This window comes from Topomyia yanbarensis, chromosome 3 (assembly GCF_030247195.1).
Source record: "Topomyia yanbarensis strain Yona2022 chromosome 3, ASM3024719v1, whole genome shotgun sequence".
Taxonomy (NCBI): Eukaryota; Metazoa; Arthropoda; class Insecta; order Diptera; family Culicidae; genus Topomyia; species Topomyia yanbarensis.
The window spans coordinates 141,335,697-141,354,753 of NC_080672.1; the positions used below are offsets into that span (position 1 = coordinate 141,335,697).

The window sequence follows — 19,057 nt, forward strand, 5'->3', positions numbered from 1 at the left end:
GTTACGTAATTTATGAATGGTCCCTTACAGGGATAATACGATACATGCAGTGCCACCTAGCGGCAATAATGCTAGTTAGTGGGTTTTCTCCATGTAAATTGTCGAAGAATCCCATACTACAAGGGGTGAGCCGATTGCGTTTTCAAAAGTTCATTATTTTTCTGGGCAATCTATTGTACATCTTATTTAACAAGATATTCATTCACCTCTTTATTGCGCCAAGAATAATTCTTGAAGAATGGCTATTATTTCGTTCTCTACAGTGGTGTAACCCCTTAAGCAGTCAGGCTGTCATCAGTCAAAAACTGTATAGTTTTTATCGTTTTCACTTCATTAAGAGAAACGTCACCAGTTTATTCGAATGTCTTGGCAAACTTAATTCCGAAGCTGAAGAGCACTGTTGTAAAATCAATTGGGCTACTGTGTCAAATCAATGTCGAATACCGTGGCTTGTTATATTCAATCAGTTGGAAATTCTTACTATCTAATTCGGCCAAATTGCTTGATGATGGGCCCTATCGTAAAATATTCAATAAACATTAGAAACTTGGAAAACTTACTTGACAGCAGTATTCATTTCCTTCGAGATGACTCACTGGCCGTCGGCGGTGGCGGAGGGCCCCGTTTATTCAAATCCTCTAGATAGCTTAGAATCATCTGCGATCGGTCGGCATGCATGTGATTCAGCACCAGATAACGTTTGTCGTTACGTAGTATGTCCTCAACTTCGCGAATATGATTCAAATTGTCTCGATACAAATCCCAGCTTTTATGGGTAATAAACTTACACTCTTGCAGCAGCTCACGGAAAGAAAGTTTCGCATTCATAGTCTTGTCCTTGATGTACTCGCGGAACTCACGTTCGCACTGAAATGATTCGCGTATTTCAATTATAAAATTTATTAATTATTTAAAACATTAGCTTACCCGCTCGCTGCTATTGTACTTCAGATAACGGGGATCTTCCCTAATGGTTTTCTTAACCTCCTTCCATTGACTGGTTAATTCCAGACCAGGAATTTCATCCAACATTTCACGGAACTTGTCGCGTTTCTTCTTGGCAAGGTTGTTGATATGATCGCTGAATAACCGCTCGCGATCATCCCGGTCCAGCAGCTCAACCAACTCCCAGCGATGGTCCTTCTTGAGTTGTTTTTTTACCTCCTTCCAGGTGAGATCGGCATTCCGCACTAGATCTGCCAGTAACGCGTTGAAATGGCGAATCGCTTCGTCTCGCTGATGATGTTGACGTTCCTTATCCCGATCCCTAAGATGAGTGGCCAGCGTACGCTGAACTTCTTTCTCACGCTCTTTAATACTTGCCTCGGCGCGGAGTCTTCTCTCGCGCTCCTTTTGTTGCCGCTCGGCCTCATCATCCGAGGTTTGGGGATGTTCGCCATCTTCCTCCTGCAATTAGAAAAAGTATTTTCAATAGTTTGACACAACCCAACCTGGTAATGTTGGTACTAACCACGCCTCGCTCCCTGGACACGCTTCGATCCCGGGACGAACCTCGTCGATCGCTTGAACGTTTATCGCGCCGCTTTCGTTCCTTGTCCTTGGATCGTTTCTTCTCGTCCTTCAGAATTTTAATGTGTTCCTCGAATAGATCTTCACGCAGGGATAGATCGACGAGTGCCCGGTAGCGGCTGTCAGACTCGAGGCGTTTGCGGACATCGTGAAATCGTGAGTGGCGTGTGATTTCACTATGCTCACGAAGCATAGACATGAAATTCCTACGAATCTACAGATGAACGGAAATAAGAGAGTACCAGAAAAGGAAGAAAACGGAAACAAATAGAGAGGATTAGTTTTACAGCAATCACAAGACACTTAAGAATAATCATATAGCTTATAAGATTAATGACATTTAGCATTTGATTAGAAGAAAAATGTTTGAACGTGTCGCTGGGATTAGGCGATCAAACATTTCACCTGAAACTTAGGAAAGACAATGGACATTATGCTGCAAGGGTCGAAATAAGTTATTAGTTCCTGAAAAGAATGATTATTTGTCAACATGACAAAATACAGTATATCACAAGAATAAAGCTTCTGTTGGTGAACAATTGTACGAAAGCTAATTGAGCATCGAGTATTTTTTGTGTGTAACATACCCAGAAACCGAGTTGTATCTTAGGCTGATTGATAGATTGTTAAACATTTGAATAGGCAAAAATGAAATAAACATTTTTCTTAGATATCTAGTTTCTACAATGGTAATCAATATGTAATGAGTTTTTTGACACATAACTTCAGAAAGGACAATTCTTTTGCGGATATTTCAGAATGCAAAAGCTTCTAAGACAAACTTCGTTATTTTGTGATAGATCCGGAAGATGAACCGAAGGGAGTTACAAAACTTTTCAGAGCTTACTAATTGAAGATTAGCACGATGAATTCTCAGTTGAGCAAAGGTAATGGAACGCAATGGGATCCAATTCATGGCACTAAAATTAAAATATTGACGCATTTTTATCACGCTTGTGCAATATGGCACATAATTATTGTTTTGAAAGAAATTGACACGAATTATTGTTAGCCTCCGGATAATGGAAAGGACACACCTATTGCTCACACAAGAACCATGAAGACACAACTCAACCTCTGCGAATATTACTACACAGATTTGAATCTGACATTTCAAAACTGCGTCATCCGCACCGGAAAAGGAAATGACGTAGTTCAGAAAAGTTTGACTCTAGTGTAATTTGTCTTCTCGAGGATCTCCCTTTCATTAATACAAGACATTGTTCGAATAGTACCATTGTATTTCTCTTCCAAACATCGGTCCGTTCAGGGATACCATCAATCACATGCAGTAGGGTGGAGCTGCTAACCATTGGATTCTGATTATTAGCCACCAGAGAGTGCCAGTGGACGAACTGTTGCATCGTTTTGTTGCTCGAAGAAGCTGTTGTACCTGCTGGAGTTACATAACGTTGGATAACAAATAATTGGCATACAAAAAGATTCAACAACGGTGAAGTAGGTAGGATGGTTATTTACGAGTAGGGTGGATACGTATATCTTATCTGTAGGCACTTTGCGTTGAGTTATAGCGACACGAAGATGCGATCACAGTGGTGGGGGTAACGGTTTCATTTGCTGACAAAACCTGTGCTAATTCGATAATGCTTTTGCGGTATCAGCACTTTATTAATACACACGCCCACACTTCCCAAGTCGTTTAAAATTTTCAAATTGAGGATGACACAATTTATTTCTTTAACGTTTTTAAAGTGCTGGGGTGAATATAACCCAAGACCTTAGATGTTTGAAATTTCCTAATAGATACTGTCATCGAGAGCTACTTTACGCCACGGGGCTACTTTACACCAAAATTAATGAATGATATTTGAGCTAGTTCAAATTTAAGGTTATATTTTCACAAAACCAAAACATAGTATTATTCGCTGGATCAACACAAATTTAAACATTGGATATACACTACCCGTCAAAATTTTGGAATCGTTTCAATAAGTACACTCAAAAAAATGTAAACGTTATGCCTATTGATTTTACACATAGATTTTTGCAATTAGCGGAGGCAGATAGACGCTATTTGCTGGCACATAAACCTAATGTGTGTATTTACAAGGCATATTAATCTTACATTCACATTTCATAACAATAAGGCACAAAAAACCCGACTCTATAACAATACGCACATATAACTTGTGTGCGCCTTAGACTGGTTCAATTTTTGACTTTTAGCTCCACCAAGCTCTACTGATTCCTTTTATGGCCCATAGTAATTGTGCAAATTTTGGTACCAATCGGTTGCGTTAACGGGCCCTCCAAAAATTTCAAAGTTTGTATGGAATTTAGTATGGAAAATCGGTTAAAATTGAAAATAAATTCTTAAAAAATCACCTCATCAATCAATTCATGAGAACACTATATATTTCTAAAGGTATTCTTCTACTGAACACATTCGTGGAACATTGTAAGCTTGTGAAAATTTGCTGAGAAAAGTTATTAACTAAAGAAGCAGCATGACATCAAAACAAGTGGATTTTATTATTAATCATAGCAACCCTGTTTGAATAACAGCATCTGCCATACTAGAGCGGTTGGTGGTAAGCCTAGTTTACACTTGTATAACAATGGAGCTATTAAAACAGGGTTGCTATGATTAATAATAAAATCCATTTGTTTTGATGTCATGCTGCTTCTTTAGTTAATAACTTTTTTCAGCGAATTTTTACAAACTTAAAATGTTCCACGAATGTGTTCAGTTGAAGAATACCTTTAGAAATATATAGTGTTCTCATGAATTGATTGATGAGGTGATTTTTTAAGAATTTATTTTCAATCTTAACCGATTTTCCATACTAATTTCCATATAAATTTTGAAATTTTTGGAGGGTCCGTAGACACAACCGATCGGTACTAAAATTTGCACAATTACTAAGGGTCATAAAAGGAATCAATAAAGCCCGGTGGAGCTAAAAGTAAAAAATGAGACCAGTCTAGTGCGAATACATAGTTTATACAGTTGATACATAGAAGGTATGTGTGCGCGTGATAACTTTAGCATTTCTTCTTCATATGGATTTTAAATGGTTTGAGGCAAATAGAATTAACGTTTGGTTTTTTTTCAGTGTATTGCAACACTCATATTGAATATTGAAACACTTCGGAAAGTTTAGCATCACCTAGGAAATGATCTCGAAATCCTCGTTATCTACATATTTGCTTTATTCAGAAAAGTTGTTCTTTAATTCCAGGGGATCCAGCAGGTGAACATTTCAATTTGGAATTATATCACTGCATGGCGCTAATGTACATGTGAAGTTGTGCACTTCAACTTGTTTGGTCTCATTTTTCTAACAACCTAGAAGGTACGTGTCTTCTGAAATTTCATTCAAATGGTCATGACCAAGGTGCTTAGAGTTTTAATGTGGTTTTTGTTTGAAGCGAAACTGAGCCAGTTTCTAACCCCAACTGCTGTCAAAATGTATGAACTGACAGCGGTTGGGGTTAGAACCTGACTCAGTTTCGGGTTCAAGCGAAATCACCATAAGGTGATTTGTCTTCGGCAGTAACTAGGTGAGGAGTGAGGTAAGCATGCAGCAGACTGCGGGAAAGAAAAATGACAGCGATCAACCTTGTTTGAATCAAAGCAAACATACTAAGATAACTGAGGAATTCCACGAAGATCCGTCCGAAAATCTCTAAAATCGTGACCGACCATCTTAGATTCCGATAAAACTTTACAAGTTTAACCGGCATGGAAGACTAAACATTTTCCACAGTCAATAAGATTATTTTGACTCAAGTGCAATTTTTTAAAAGGGCGTAGACGTTTCTACGTGGAATAATTTCAAAAGGTTATTGTTCAATTACACTATTTTATACAGTAAAACTATCTGAGAACGAGTTACAAGGAATGAATACTTCTACACGAAAAAAATATACACTGAAAAAAATGTGTCATTTTTCACAAAAACAAAAATTTATGATAAAAATTCAAATTGCACAAAACTCATTTTTTCTAATTTTTTATATTTTGTTACCGAAAACCTAATGAGAAAAGAAACATTTTGCATGTGATTTTATGATGGAGAAATTATCAGCAAAAAAGTTTTTCGAACAATAACTTTATACAAGTTTTTAACTTTCATACTAATTGACATACAAAACTGTAGTTTTATTACAGAATATAATTCAATAAGAATATAAGTATCATTTTAAATCAAAATGCATTTAACAAATATCTTCCAAAATGCGATAGTTTTCGAGATATTTGGAATTTTGTTCCAACAAAAACAATTAATTCATGTAATTATGTCCTTTTTAAAAGTTATTCGCGTTACCCCATCATTAATTGTCAAAAGACTAATGTTTATCGTTTTACAGACCTAAAATAAGCTTTTTCAGTGTATTTGGATCATGGAAAAGCTTTCAATAAAAAAGTTTTCCTAACAACAACTTTTGACAAATTTTTATAATTCATACTATTTGCAGCCAAAAGTAGAATTTTATTTTTGAATGTGATTCTAAACGCCATTTTAAACCAAAATGCTTATGACAAAAAATTTCTGAAATGTAGTAGTTCTCGAGATATTTTAAATTTTGTTTTAACAACACAATTATTTTGCTTCAATACGACCTTTTCAGAAGTTATTCGTTATCCTTTAGAAAAAAAAATATGATTTGTTTTCCGTCTTGTTCTCTATTTCGCTGCTCAAATTAGACAACACCTTTGCATAGAAAAAAACATCCACCATTTATTTACCATCTTTGCCAAAGTGTCTGTCAAAATAGTCAAAACCAGCAAGCGGCGATTAATCCCAACCAGCGATGCCAGATTTACAGACATGTCTGTATTTTACAGACTTTTGATGGTCTCCTACAGACGTAATCAAAAATCTACAGACTTTTAAAAGAGTAAGTGTTTAACAAAATTGCACTAGAATAATTTGATCCGAATACGAGTGATTCCTTCACAATTGTTCACTAATTTCAAGCTACTTTTAAAATAATAACCTTGTGTAAATAGGATTTACACAACCATCTACAGACTTTTACAGACATTTTAATTATTCTTCTACAGACAATCCACAAAAACATGTGACATCGCTGATCCCAACATAAAACTTGTCACTCTAAACATAGATGCGGAAGTGCTATGATAAACACATTAGCTGTATAATTTCCTCAGTTATGACCAGCTTAGGAGTATTGAGTTATCTGACGTTTAAAATACGCACACTGAAATCTCGCATTTTTATACTACCGCCCTCTCCTCAGGCCAAGAAGTGGTTTGTTTGCCTCCCAATTCGCCGAGTAAAAGTTTTGTTTTCCTCCCAATTTAAACGTCAAAGCAGCACAATACCTATCCAGCTGGAAAAGTCTATGCGTCATATGGAAGAATCATTCAAGTGTATCAAGTTTTGTTGAAACAAAATGTCGCCCTCAAGCAAAAATACCAAATCGCGAAGTAAAATTTCTCACATATGAGCTTTTTGGTTTGTTTGGGTGGTGTAACTAAACGTTTCAAGACATTTCTTGGAAAGAAATTGCTCTTTTAACCAAACTTGACACTTTTTTATAAAGAGTTGGTTGAGAGGTTATTTTATTTTTTACAGAAAAATACATAATACTGAATTTTAGCAGATTTAATAATCCATTCATTTTGCGTTATTTTTCATTATATTTCACCATAAATCTTTAAAGACATGCCACCGAATAAGTATAGAATAGTTTAAAACACCGATAAAGTTATTTTATATTCAACTTTCTTTGAAAAAATATATACCCAACAGTCTGTCATTTCGTTCGATGATGAAACCTCGATAAAATTTTATTAACCGTTATGTGTCCGACGCGGTACCCGGGTACCTTTTTAGGTTTCAAATAATGAAATTCCCATGTTTTATCCATAGCTGGAAATTGAAAATTTTGTGACATCTTAGAACTTCTGTAAGTCAAGCTTTTGGGTTAATAATATTGTTGATATAGTAAGGGAGGAGGGGCTCCTGATTTTTTTTTTTACTACCTATCAGGCCGACGTGGGTACTGAAATACCAATAACAAAGGTAATTTCCAACCGATTTTTATACTTTAATGGTGTTTTGGATTCGGGAACTCATCCACTTTTAGACTTTGTAAAAATGAATCGAGTTACATCATTCGGTTCCCGGGAATCCGGATTTCCGGAAGCATGTTCCATTGCTGGGATACTATTTGTGAATTTCAATTGAATACAAGCAATATGGGTATCAAAATTCCTGGAATTGCATCAGTAGGCTATATCTCGTGATTTTGGAACCATTTGGTGATTTGACCCCGGAACGGATATTCCGTAGCAGGTTCCCGTGGGGCCGTGAGAGGCCATTCCATTCCAATTCCATATTTCAAGCTGCCATAGGGTCCCGTAACAACAAATAACAGACTTCCGAGACAATTTGAAGAGCTTTGATACTTATATTGCTAGGACATTATTAAAATTTACATATCATGCACTAGTACTGGAACATTACTCTGGAAAATCTAGATTACCAAGAACCAGACCCATTCATCCGTAAGACTTTTACAGAATCAAAAAGTGGAGGAGTTCCTGAATCCAAAACATTTAGAAGTGCCCAAATCGGTTAAAGGAAGCCATAGTTTTGAGCATTTCTATTTGTGGATATCCGGGTACCCTCGTTGGCCTGTTAAAGGTATTTTTTATGTCGGACACATAACGGTTAAGGATAAACTGGTTTAAAACCACATTTGCGCTTTAATGACACAAAACCTATAACTAAATTAGTTATGGTATTTGCGTTTCGACTTTGTCTCGCCAGAATCCGACATTAACTTAGCGACAAGACTAAGCTAGCGTCGGATTCACGCTAGCTCCAAAAACGAACACACTATTGTTTCTGAGTAAACCTGCGTAGTCCTGCGTGATTTGCCGCAAGTTTCGAATTCATTAATTTCCATCAACCTAATCAGAACACCTTTTCTTGCGGTTGTTCCAATTGTTCGGCATCTTGGGATCGATTAACGTCTTAACGGGTCCCGATATAAAAAACAATCGCGAAGTTTTACAACAAACTAGTAACAATAACTTAGGAAGGAATAATACGAACAAGTTCGTTGAAAAATGGTTTCTAGAGAAAATTTGCCACCGGGGATCGCTCCATCGGAGTAGGTCATCAAACTGTGAAATAACATAGTTCTCTCCTATATCATGCCTCCACACGAGTCTATGTTTATTGATGACATTTGGTCCTTAGACCAGCGACGACTGGGTGCGATAAACCTTATGTTAATAGCAGAATGTGAGGGTGCGAACGGATCTACCCAGTTAAACTCATTAAACTCGACTCGATCGGTTTCAGAATCGGTTGTTGCATTTGAGTTGGAATCAGCGTTGCCAATGTTCCAGATTTATCTGGAATCTTCCAGATTTTTTCGGTATCGACAGATAATCGAGCCAACCAGATATTTTGCCAGATTTTTGGAAATTTGCCAGATTTTTCCAGATTTTCTGAAAAGCTGCGTTTGTATTAATAGTACCACTTTGAATAATTTCGAAAGAGGTAAAGCATATTTACTGTTTTTCACTCCGCCTGTCTTTGTATTTAAAACATCGTCTTTTTTCTAATACTATCCCACACTACTTTTACAGTGAACGGCAAGGTACGGCGGGTAGCCTAGAACAAAGTTTCAATAGCCTACCTGTCGCCAGCATTTAGTTTAAATTGGCTAGCCGCCTTTTTGTTCACTGGGATAATATTAGATCAAAGACAATGTTTTAAATACAAAGACAGGCAGAGTGAAAAACAGTCAATATGCTTTACCTCTATACTTTACTATAGTGTCTCTCTATAGCTAATGTTGCAAATCCATTTCCGATTTTAACAGCCATTTTTTCGTTTATAGCAGAGTAGTGAAAAAATTATAAAAATGCCCTTGCCAAAGCCATTGAAAAGGAAACAACAATCCGCTGGTCTTTACAAATATTTTTCAAAAAAAGGTAAATTGTTTCTTAAATAAATATATTCATACAATACAAATGGTTTCGAATAAAATTAAAGTAAACGTCAACGATGAGGGCAATTCCGATACGCCACAATCCACGAAAAATTCCCACGATTCCATACAGGACCGGACTCAGTACGTTGGAAAGCAAATAGGAAGTGTTGGAGAAAATCTCATAGGTGAGATTACAAAAGTTATTGCGTGATTCCTGGGGATCGTTCCTGGCTAAGATGAATGGAATAAGGTAATAGAGTAGCAAATTGTTCTAATTATTAATTTTTTGCTACTAGGACTGGAGTACGTCGACGTGACACGCGTGCAGTCAATGCGTTTGCCGGAACAACCAGTTGAGATGCACATTGCGACTGGTTCACGATTTGATGATGCATGTAAGGGTTTTGAATTCACCGTATATCGCATAAATTCTAATATTAGATTACCACAGGTGCCAGGGAGGAGATGATGGTTCCTCCAGATAACGATTTTCGAGGTGAGATAGTGAGCAAAGAACCGCTTGGATTGGATGTTTCGTTAGATGATGGCCAGGATGACGAATCCTCTGACTCTGATTGCTCTCAGAAGGTATGGTTTATAAAACAAACTACTGCAAGTGTTCAAATTTAACGTATCTTAACAGCACCGCGCTCAATATGCTGAAACATGCATATTAGAGGGAAAAAATCGGATTGGTATAAAGGTAAAAGGTAAGGATTAAGTGCTATTGTGCGTCATTTCTGCCTCAGTTGGATCATATCAAATGACACACTAGCACGTTCTTTTTTTCCCTATTTCGTTTTCAGATACGGACTTTGTCAACGAGCCGTGCGCTCCAACGGTGTATGTACCGGAAAAATCTGCGAGAGTGCGTATTGCGAACGAACCTCTGCGTGACGTATCAAGTATAAATTCATCTTATCTGTTTTCAAATGTATCCTAATACTAGATAATTACAGATGCCAGGCTGGAGATGACGATTCCTCAAACTTCTAAACGTCAAGTTGTGAGCTCTGCGAACAAAGTACCATGCGGTAATAACGTTTCGTCAGATGATGACCAGGAATTGACGTTACTTGAATCGTTTGATCCCGAACGAGCTCATAAGGTTAGTTTTGTAATAACAGATCATACGGCAAGAAATTCAAAATCAAGTAAAATTATCTAAGAAACAAATGGTTTAATTATAATTTAGACTACTATGTACAAGTTAATTATTAAGCTTTGAGATTTATTCAAATCAGCGTTCGGTGTTGTTTGCGAGCTCCTAGAACACCTTGTACTCTTGGCTCTCTTATGCTGGCGCAAATTTCTCAATGGAGTAAAGCTGTCGATCTTATTTTAAAGTACGAACTTTATTTGAAGTTTTTAACGTGTTCGTATTCAAATTTTTAGGTGCATACGCGATCCGGCACCAAGAAGAAAAAAGCAGTTCAAAAGTATATGAAAGACTGGGAGCTTAAGTTGCATTGGCTAGCATCTGGCTCTAACCAATATTCTGGATATTGTCATGTTTGCAACAAAAAAGTTAAATGCTTGGCTGGATTTGTTGATTTTCAGAAGCATGGTACTACACAAAAGCATAAACAGAACGAGAGTCTATTAAAGAAAGCAACGCCAAGTGTTACGACAATGCTTAAAACGTCATACAAGGACAAAATACGTAACGCCGAACTGCAGTTGTGTGCATGGGGAGCAGCAAACGATAAATCAGCTTCAGACATTGAAAGTGTTGCCGAATGTATTCGTCGTATATGCCCTGACTCAGAAATTGCTAAAGGACTGAAAATGGGACGAACAAAAGCAACAGCAATAATCACTAAAGTATTAGGGGAAGGCCAACACGACGAGCTCAGCGCACATCTGAAGAAAACGCCATTCAGTTTGATCGCTGACGAATCAACCGACCTCGCAGCCAAAAAATCCCTTGCATTGATTGTCCGCACTTTCTTCTGGCGAAAGGCAAAGTTAGCTGACTGTTTCTATGATCTGATTCAGGTTATTGAAACTGATTCAAGAACACTGCATACTATAGTAACAGACTGTTTTAAGAGAGATCATATTGACTACCAATCCAATCTATTGGGATACGCTGCGGACGGTGCTAACAATATGACTGGTACTGAGAAGTCGCTAGCTACGTTCCTAAAAAAAAGATTGTCCGTCGTTGTTCGTGCTCAAATGTATTTGCCACAGTATGGCACTGTGCTCGTCCTATGCTTGTAAACACGTACCAGATCGAATTGAACAGGTATGCCGTGATATTTACAACTATTTAAGCTGCAGTCCACTACGCACTAGCAAGTTCTATGATATCCAGGTACTACTCGAATTAAAACCAATGAAAATGCTTCACCCCAGTGCTACACGTTGGCTTTCTTTGGAGAGCGTAATGCAGAGGATTCTCGATCGTTTTGAAGCTCTAAAAATTTATTTCGGATTTTTAACGAACGTCGATCAAGTTGAAAAAATCAAAGTAGTATCGATTTATGAAACTTTGAATGATCCGGTTACAAAATTGTACCTTACTTTTTTGGCCTACATTTTAAACTTAGTTAACGAGTTGAACAAGCTCTTTCAGAGCGAAACTCCAGAGTTACTCATACTACATTCTGGCGTTTCTCGACTGTTTAGGACTATACTGGATTGCTTTTTCAAATCGGATTATATGCAGAAGCTGAATGACTTAACAAAGGTTAAATTCGATGAACAAAACTATGTTACTTTGAACGGTCTCTATCTAGGAACAGCTACCGAATTGTTATTACAACAACAGGTCTCAAATAGATCAATATCGGTTGATCAGGTAAACCACTTCAGAACAAATATAATGCGGTTCTACATCACACTCTCCAACCAAATATTGAAACGGTTTAATTTCAACGATGATATATTAGTCAATTTAACAATAATTAACCCGGACAACATTATAAGTAGGAAATATACATCCCTTCTACCGTTGCTGCAATGTTTCCCAAATGTTATAAGTTGTGATCAAATCCAAACAATTGATGACGAGTATCGCGAGGTACGAAACATTAATTTCTCGGAATTTTCGAATGATCAACTGAAGGATCCAACTGCGTTTTGGGAGAAAGTTCTCACAATGGAAAGATGTGATGGACAGCTCGCATTTCCAGCACTCAAAGTTTTCATACCCTGTATGCTAATTTTGTCACATTCGTCAGCCTCAGTCGCAAGACTTTTTTCAGCGTATAATTTGAATAAAACCAAACTGAGGAATAGATTAGAAACCGAAACAATGCGAGGTATTTTGGCTACAAAATCATATGTCAGGCACAATAAAGATGCATCGGGGGAAATAAATCTTGTGGAAGATATTTTGAAAAAGTTCAATTATAACATGTATAAAACAGAAAGACAAAAAGATAAGTAAACTACTTGACACCTAAGACATAAATAATGTACTGTTAAATATTTTTCTCTAGTTAAATTTTGAAAAAAAATCTGATCATGATTTTCTTATGCCAGATTTTTCCAGATTTTTTTTTTTAAATATGCCAGATTTTTCTTTCAAATAGTTGGCAACGCTGGTCGGAATCCATACTGACTCCATTCAGGATTCCGAATCAAATTCCGAATGGTTTGCTATTCAAAAACGACTCAACCCATTTCTTTCAAACTTTGCATACACATTCTAACTCAACCCCTACGTTGAGTTTTTCAGATAATTTTTAATTTAAGAGGGTATTCACTCATAAAAAGGCGGAATTTTTCGTGAAAAATAGTAATTTTTATTTAAAATAAGTAAAAAAAACCCATAATTGAATTTTTTTTTCTCAAAATCTCAACGTAGGGGTTAAGCATTTTTTACATAGAATGTTTGAAAGAAATTGGTTAAGTAGTTTTGGAATGGCAGGTAACACTGCAAATCATGTTTTTCCAGAGACGTTCTACAAAAAGCTTCGTCACCGAGTTGTTCGTCGATATTTTTGCATGGAAAATTACAGCATGTTATTGAAATGATATACTATAATGTACAAAAGTTTTGATCAAATCGCTTCACGCTATATTCTAAAAAAATTCGCAAAAACAGTGTTTTTCACGCTGAAACCCTTACCCCCTTAATCTGACTAGTGTCGATGATTGCTGGTCAAGAGGTATTGAAAATTCGCCGCGTTTGCTTTTATGTACCTAATTTCAGGTGCCGTTATTGGTAACATTAGGTCATCAATACCTTGTATTTCCCTACAAGAGTCTTTAATATCTCTTGTATACGCGTATTTTAACACGGAACATAGGAAATACTTACTTTTTCACTATTAACTATTACCCATATTATGTATTAACGTTCAGTCGTTCCAACCCCATACATATATAAATATATCGTAGAGTTGAAATAATGAAACCTTTCTAAACACTCAATAACACAGATAAAATTAGCTTTTCTAGGTTATAATCTCACGGCCGGCTGCTTGAAGTTCAAATATCCTTTGTTTAGAAAACATAGGTTACTCTCTGTAGCCGGCTGCCCAGAATTTAAAAAAAACTCATGCTATATAATAAACTATGTTTCACAGGTCGCATCGCTTGTTTTGCTTGGAGCAAATTCTAGGCCTAGACCCTTCTAAATGACGAACTCCGTGACACCTATGGGAGAATCTGATGAATCATCGTTCTTCCGTTAAGTAGGTGAAACATCAACACTTCCCGTCTACCCTACCCTTTATCCTTCCCTGCGAACGATGGAGATGGGGGTGGTTGGCAATGGTGGCTATCAAGCTGTTGAAGTACATTAATAATATTAATCGGATTGATAAGAATTCCTATTGCTACAGTGACACATGATAAAGTCAGAGTGCAGTCAGCCTGAAGCATTGTGACAACGCAACGCAACGAATGCAAAACCGGGGATCTCTCCCTCGGAGTACAGTGAATTCGTTGTCGGGGACTAACCGACCGAAATTACTCACAAAAATGGGAATCTATTTCGAAAGTAATTATGCCATGGGAGAACTACACAGTGAAGATAGGACAATGAGCTAGGACTACCAGTAAGAGCACCAAGCCGGAGAAGAAATCTGACAAGAATAGTGGCGGTTCATGACTCGATAGGCACCAATATTAGCAGTAAATTGGAGCAGCTGTGGTATACTGTAAAGGTTGGACATCGAGCTAGTTTTACAAAGCTAGAGAAGACAGCCTGCGAAGATGGCAATGAAGGAATGCAAGTTGGTCGGCATCTCTGAATTGATTCACGTTTTTTCAGGATTGGATAGAAGCGACAGCACTAGAAGACATGAAAGAGCCCGATGTAATGAGAATATTTTCAATGAGGTTTAGGTTTTATTCGGGAGGCTTGCTTCTCAGTAAGAACCAAGAAATTCCATAAACATCGTATGGTAAATGGTAAATTCTTTTGTTCGTGCCTCGCTCGATAATTCAAGTTTTATAGTAAATACATAGAAAGGTGAGGCAACATGAGCATTTCTTCAGAACGCTTTTTGGTTCCTTTTGAGGTCTCAAATATGCAAAATTTGAAATCGATTCATTGTGACATGACATTGGAAATTATAGTATGGGAAAATGTATTTTTTTCCTTTTTCATTTCCGTTTTTCCTGCCAGTTTGAGAATCAAAAATCTCACTAAACAGATAACACGAATTTGACAAGGGTGTATTTAAGAAATTTGCCCGATTTTTTAAATAACACACCAGACAGGGTGAAGGAACGAATAAAGTGGGATTCATAATTCTGATGGAATATTTTAGGTGTGTTCCAGTACCAGGAGAAACTGGAAGTACTCCGGAGCAAACAGGTAGAAATCGGCTGCTGTATTCTCATCTTCTCTTTTTTTTTTCTTCTGGTAGCAAACCGGAGAAAAAAGGACCAACTTCCATGTGCTGGAATAAACCTTGGTGATACTTGGTTGATTTTGCAATTTCGAAATCAAAATGGCGAAAGTAAACAAACATCCACTCAGAGCAGAACAAACTGACTGTCATCGTTTCAATAGCAGATCTGCTTAATGTGAATTTTAATTGATTTCGACCCAATTATTTTTGCAAAAAGACATTAAAAGCCGCTATTGAAACATGCATCCAACAATTTTGTATTTGAGAATCTACCCTGAGTTTTAGGAAAGCAGGATGGACCAACTGGCATTTTTAGTTTTGATGACTACATTGTCAGACTCTGGAAGTTTAAGGTTGAACAGAGGATGGCGCGAAAATCGAAAACGAAGAGCTTTTCACACCGATTGCTGAAACTTCATGAAAATGAATCAGCATACTCAAAGTATGGCTGCAGTACAGCTGATTGAGTTTCGTAAAAATTTAGCAAACTGTGTTGAAAAAAACTGGTTTTGGGTTTTCGTATCATTCTCTGTTGAATCTCAATGCTCTTTCCTCGTGAACTTATTATATACCATAGCGTACATCAATCGTTTATTGGTATTAGAAAACAGGATTTTTTTATCGGATCAACCGTTTGTCATTGTTATCTTTACACGTTTGAAAAAATAATCTTGAAGGATACGTTGAATGAAGTTCAGAATTACAACTATAGCTCCATGCTTCATAGTGCAACTTGTGTCGCTATAACTCAAACAGATACTCACGGTACCGGCAAAACATCACAAATCAGGAGATAGAGTTGCCTAGGCAGATATCTTTGTATAGCGTTAAAATTACTACTTATTACATCTTATTATTAAGTCCTGGAAGTACCTTCCATCAGAAACACTAACCTGTTCCTTTCTGTTCTGCTTGTCGTCTTTTTCGCGCTTGCGCACCTCAACGATAAATTCGTTAAAGAGGCTTTCACGCTCACGAATTTTTTCAATCACTTTGAATCGATCATCTTTGCCGTACCGCTGGGCAAACTCGCTGAATGAAGATCTAAGAAAAAAGTAAATCAGATGCAAGAAATTGTGGTGTTTCAAATTACTCACTTTCCGTGCAAATTTGCAGCTTCTAGTAGCGAACGGTACTCCTCTCGTTTTTGCTTCATTTTATTTTTCTTCTCTTTGCGCTCCTCTTCGGCCCGATCTTTAACGTACTTCTCGAACACCTGTTTTCGTTCCTTTGAAGTCAGTAGCAAATACCTAGGATCGAATACGATCTTGTGTAATTCCTTTTCCCAGGTGCTAAAAGCAGATACTTCCTTTTCCTTTAGCATTTCCTTGAATGATTTCATCCGAACATCCAGCGGAACCAGCGCACGTTCCCTGGAAGCACGTGCTTCCGCCTCCATTGCAAGGGCTTCCTTCTCCGGATCATTGCCACTTTTGGAACTTGCAGCAGCTGCCGATTGCGATGTTTTAATCGCTGCTTCAACATCGGTTTTAAACTTCTTACTAGGGATTTCTTCACTCTCCTCAGCGCTCGACTCCGAATCCGAACGTTTTTCGGTTATTTCAGTACTAGTAGACTGTTTTAATGCCGGAACTGGTTCAACTTCTCTCGGAACATTTCCAAGCAACTGTTGTGGCGGAACTGAGATCGCTTTGTCTACATCAGCACGCTCTTTCAGATCCTCTGGACGTTCCCACACAGATGTTCTTGTAGACGGGTTGTAAAAGAAGACTCGTCCATCACCGGTCCAAACAACACACCAGGGTGTTCCACTTATTGGGGTACTCGAAATTGGGCGACTTTTGTCTAACGGTTTGGCCGCTTTAATTTTTTCTTCTTCCTCTTTTTTCTTTTTCTCGGCTTCAGCTTTTTTCTTCTTTTCTTCTTCCTGCTTATCGTTTTTAGTGTGAGCCAGAAAATTTATCTGGTCGAAAACCATCCCTGGCGCACCAGGTATTTGTTGCAATCTAACCTGTGCCCCCGCGGAGGTCAGTTGAGGTGGAAACTGTTGAATTTTGACTCCCACGCCCAGGGGTTGCGGCGGTAACTGCCCAGATGCCGAAAGCGGAGGAATAATAGGCATTTGCGGAGGTATCGGAGGTGCAATAAACGGTGGAATTGTTTTTGGTTTCTGACGTAAATTGTAAACCGCTAATTTGGCCACTGGAAATATAATATGAATTACAATTTAATATCCCACTTGTCGAATTTACATTCAGCCCTATTCTGCGAAGCGTGTGACGTGAGGTGACTAAACTCACCCCACTTTACGTGACTTTTTTCACCTGATTCTTGGAGTCGACTCGGGTGAGGTGAGATTTCCCATTGCGGTTAAATGGGCGTCTCACGTCACCCGAAGTGACTCTACAGAATTGGGTCACGTAGAGTGAGGTGAGATTAGCCGTCTCACGTCACACGCCGCGCAGAATAGGGTCGTCGATTATTACAGAAAATAAGGTAAAACAGACTTTTTACTCACTTTCCATATCCTTAATGGCATGTGGCTTCTCCCACACACTTTCCCCTTTAGAGGCGTTGTAATAATATAGTCTCCCATCGGGAGCTTTATGTTCTGTCCATTCGATAGCTTTGGCAGCAATAACCGGATCGATTTCATTGATTTTTATTTCCGCTATAGCTTTGATAGGATCCATTAGCGGCGAGGGTATCGGTGGCCATTGGCCGCCGGCTCCAGCGGGTGCAGCATTCCAGGGTGGAAAGTGCGGAAACGAAGGCGGTGGCATCCCAAATGGTGGAATGCCACCCATAAGGGCAGGCGGTGGCCCTGTAAAACGGGACACTGACGGGGCCATTGTTTGAGCGGTCGTAACTGCTAGAACTTGAGCTGCAATCGTTGCAGTGACTAATCCCGGAATATGATCCGGCTTCTGTTCCAATGGTGGTTTTTGTTGCGCTGGAGCTGCCTGCTTGTTCATAGCTTCAACTTCAACCTGAGTCATTACCTTAACATTAGCACCATCCGGTCGTGTCCAAGTCGTTTCTCTTGTGACTGCATGATAATAATATGACTTTCCCTCAGCCGTTTTTGTTTCAACCCACAGCTCTTGAGGTGCTGTAGGTGTGGCTAATAAAGGAGGCGGGGCATTCAGGTTCCCCGATGCAAAACCAGCTGTTTGAGCACCACCCACTACAATAGGCCTTGGAAATTTGGGCACGAGACCTGTGGGTCGGCTCGACGGGGGATTAGCTAACAATGGTATTCGTTCTCGTGTTTCCACAGCAACCTGAACTTGTGGTATTTCTGTTACCGCTGCTGGGGTAGCTTCCTCATTCTTTTGAGGCTGTAGTGGTTGTGCTTCTATAGGTTTGGGTAGCGGACTTCCATGATTAATAATTTCAACCTCATTCTCGGTGCTTTCCGAAGGTTCTTTAGTCGGTATAACCACAATATCACTTGCTGCATCATTTTCGACGGTCTCCATAATGTTTTTCGCACGTAAGCGTGGAATATGAACAAAACTTTTCAACAAAATAATTTTCTATGACATCCAATCTGAAAAATTCAAGCTGTCAAAACAAACTCGTTAAGCCCAGGTGGCAATTTTTGCAATGGGATACACGTTAATTAAAAATAATTCGAAAGTTAGATGAACAATTTCTCAAACTATCTCATACACTGAAAAGAACGACGTACACTGAGCCAAAAAATCACATACGTTTCATGTGAAAAAACACCTAAGTTTGAAAAACGATCACTGAGCCAAAAAATCACATACGTTTCATGTGAAAAAACACCTAAGTTTGAA

The 19,057-nt window shown here is 38.2% G+C and overlaps 1 protein-coding gene across 1 annotated transcript; it reads right to left on the bottom strand.

Annotated features, from left to right (window-relative positions):
* Positions 1 to 322: 322 nt before the first annotated feature.
* LOC131690559 (transcription elongation regulator 1) lies at positions 323 to 18,826 on the bottom strand. The gene is made up of 6 exons (XM_058976435.1): positions 17,770 to 18,826; positions 16,388 to 17,453; positions 16,184 to 16,334; positions 1,472 to 1,744; positions 928 to 1,407; positions 323 to 867 (listed from the first exon to the last, which is right to left on the bottom strand). The coding sequence occupies exons 1-6, from the start codon at positions 18,731 to 18,733 to the stop codon at positions 574 to 576; spliced, it is 3,228 nt and encodes a 1,075-aa protein (XP_058832418.1). The 5' UTR covers positions 18,734 to 18,826; the 3' UTR covers positions 323 to 573.
* Positions 18,827 to 19,057: the final 231 nt, after the last annotated feature.

Bases quoted from the DNA above. Each gene is read 5' to 3' on its own strand.
- LOC131690559 (XM_058976435.1), bottom strand. From the start codon at position 18,733: ATGGAGACCGTCGAAAATGATGCAGCAAGTGATATTGTGGTTATACCG. The intron at 16,335-16,387 runs GTGAGTAATTTG...CTTTTTTCTTAG, and splicing joins GCTGCAAATTTGCACGGAAA to ATCTTCATTCAGCGAGTTTG. The intron at 1,408-1,471 runs GTTAGTACCAAC...TTCTAATTGCAG, and splicing joins TGTCCAGGGAGCGAGGCGTG to GAGGAAGATGGCGAACATCC.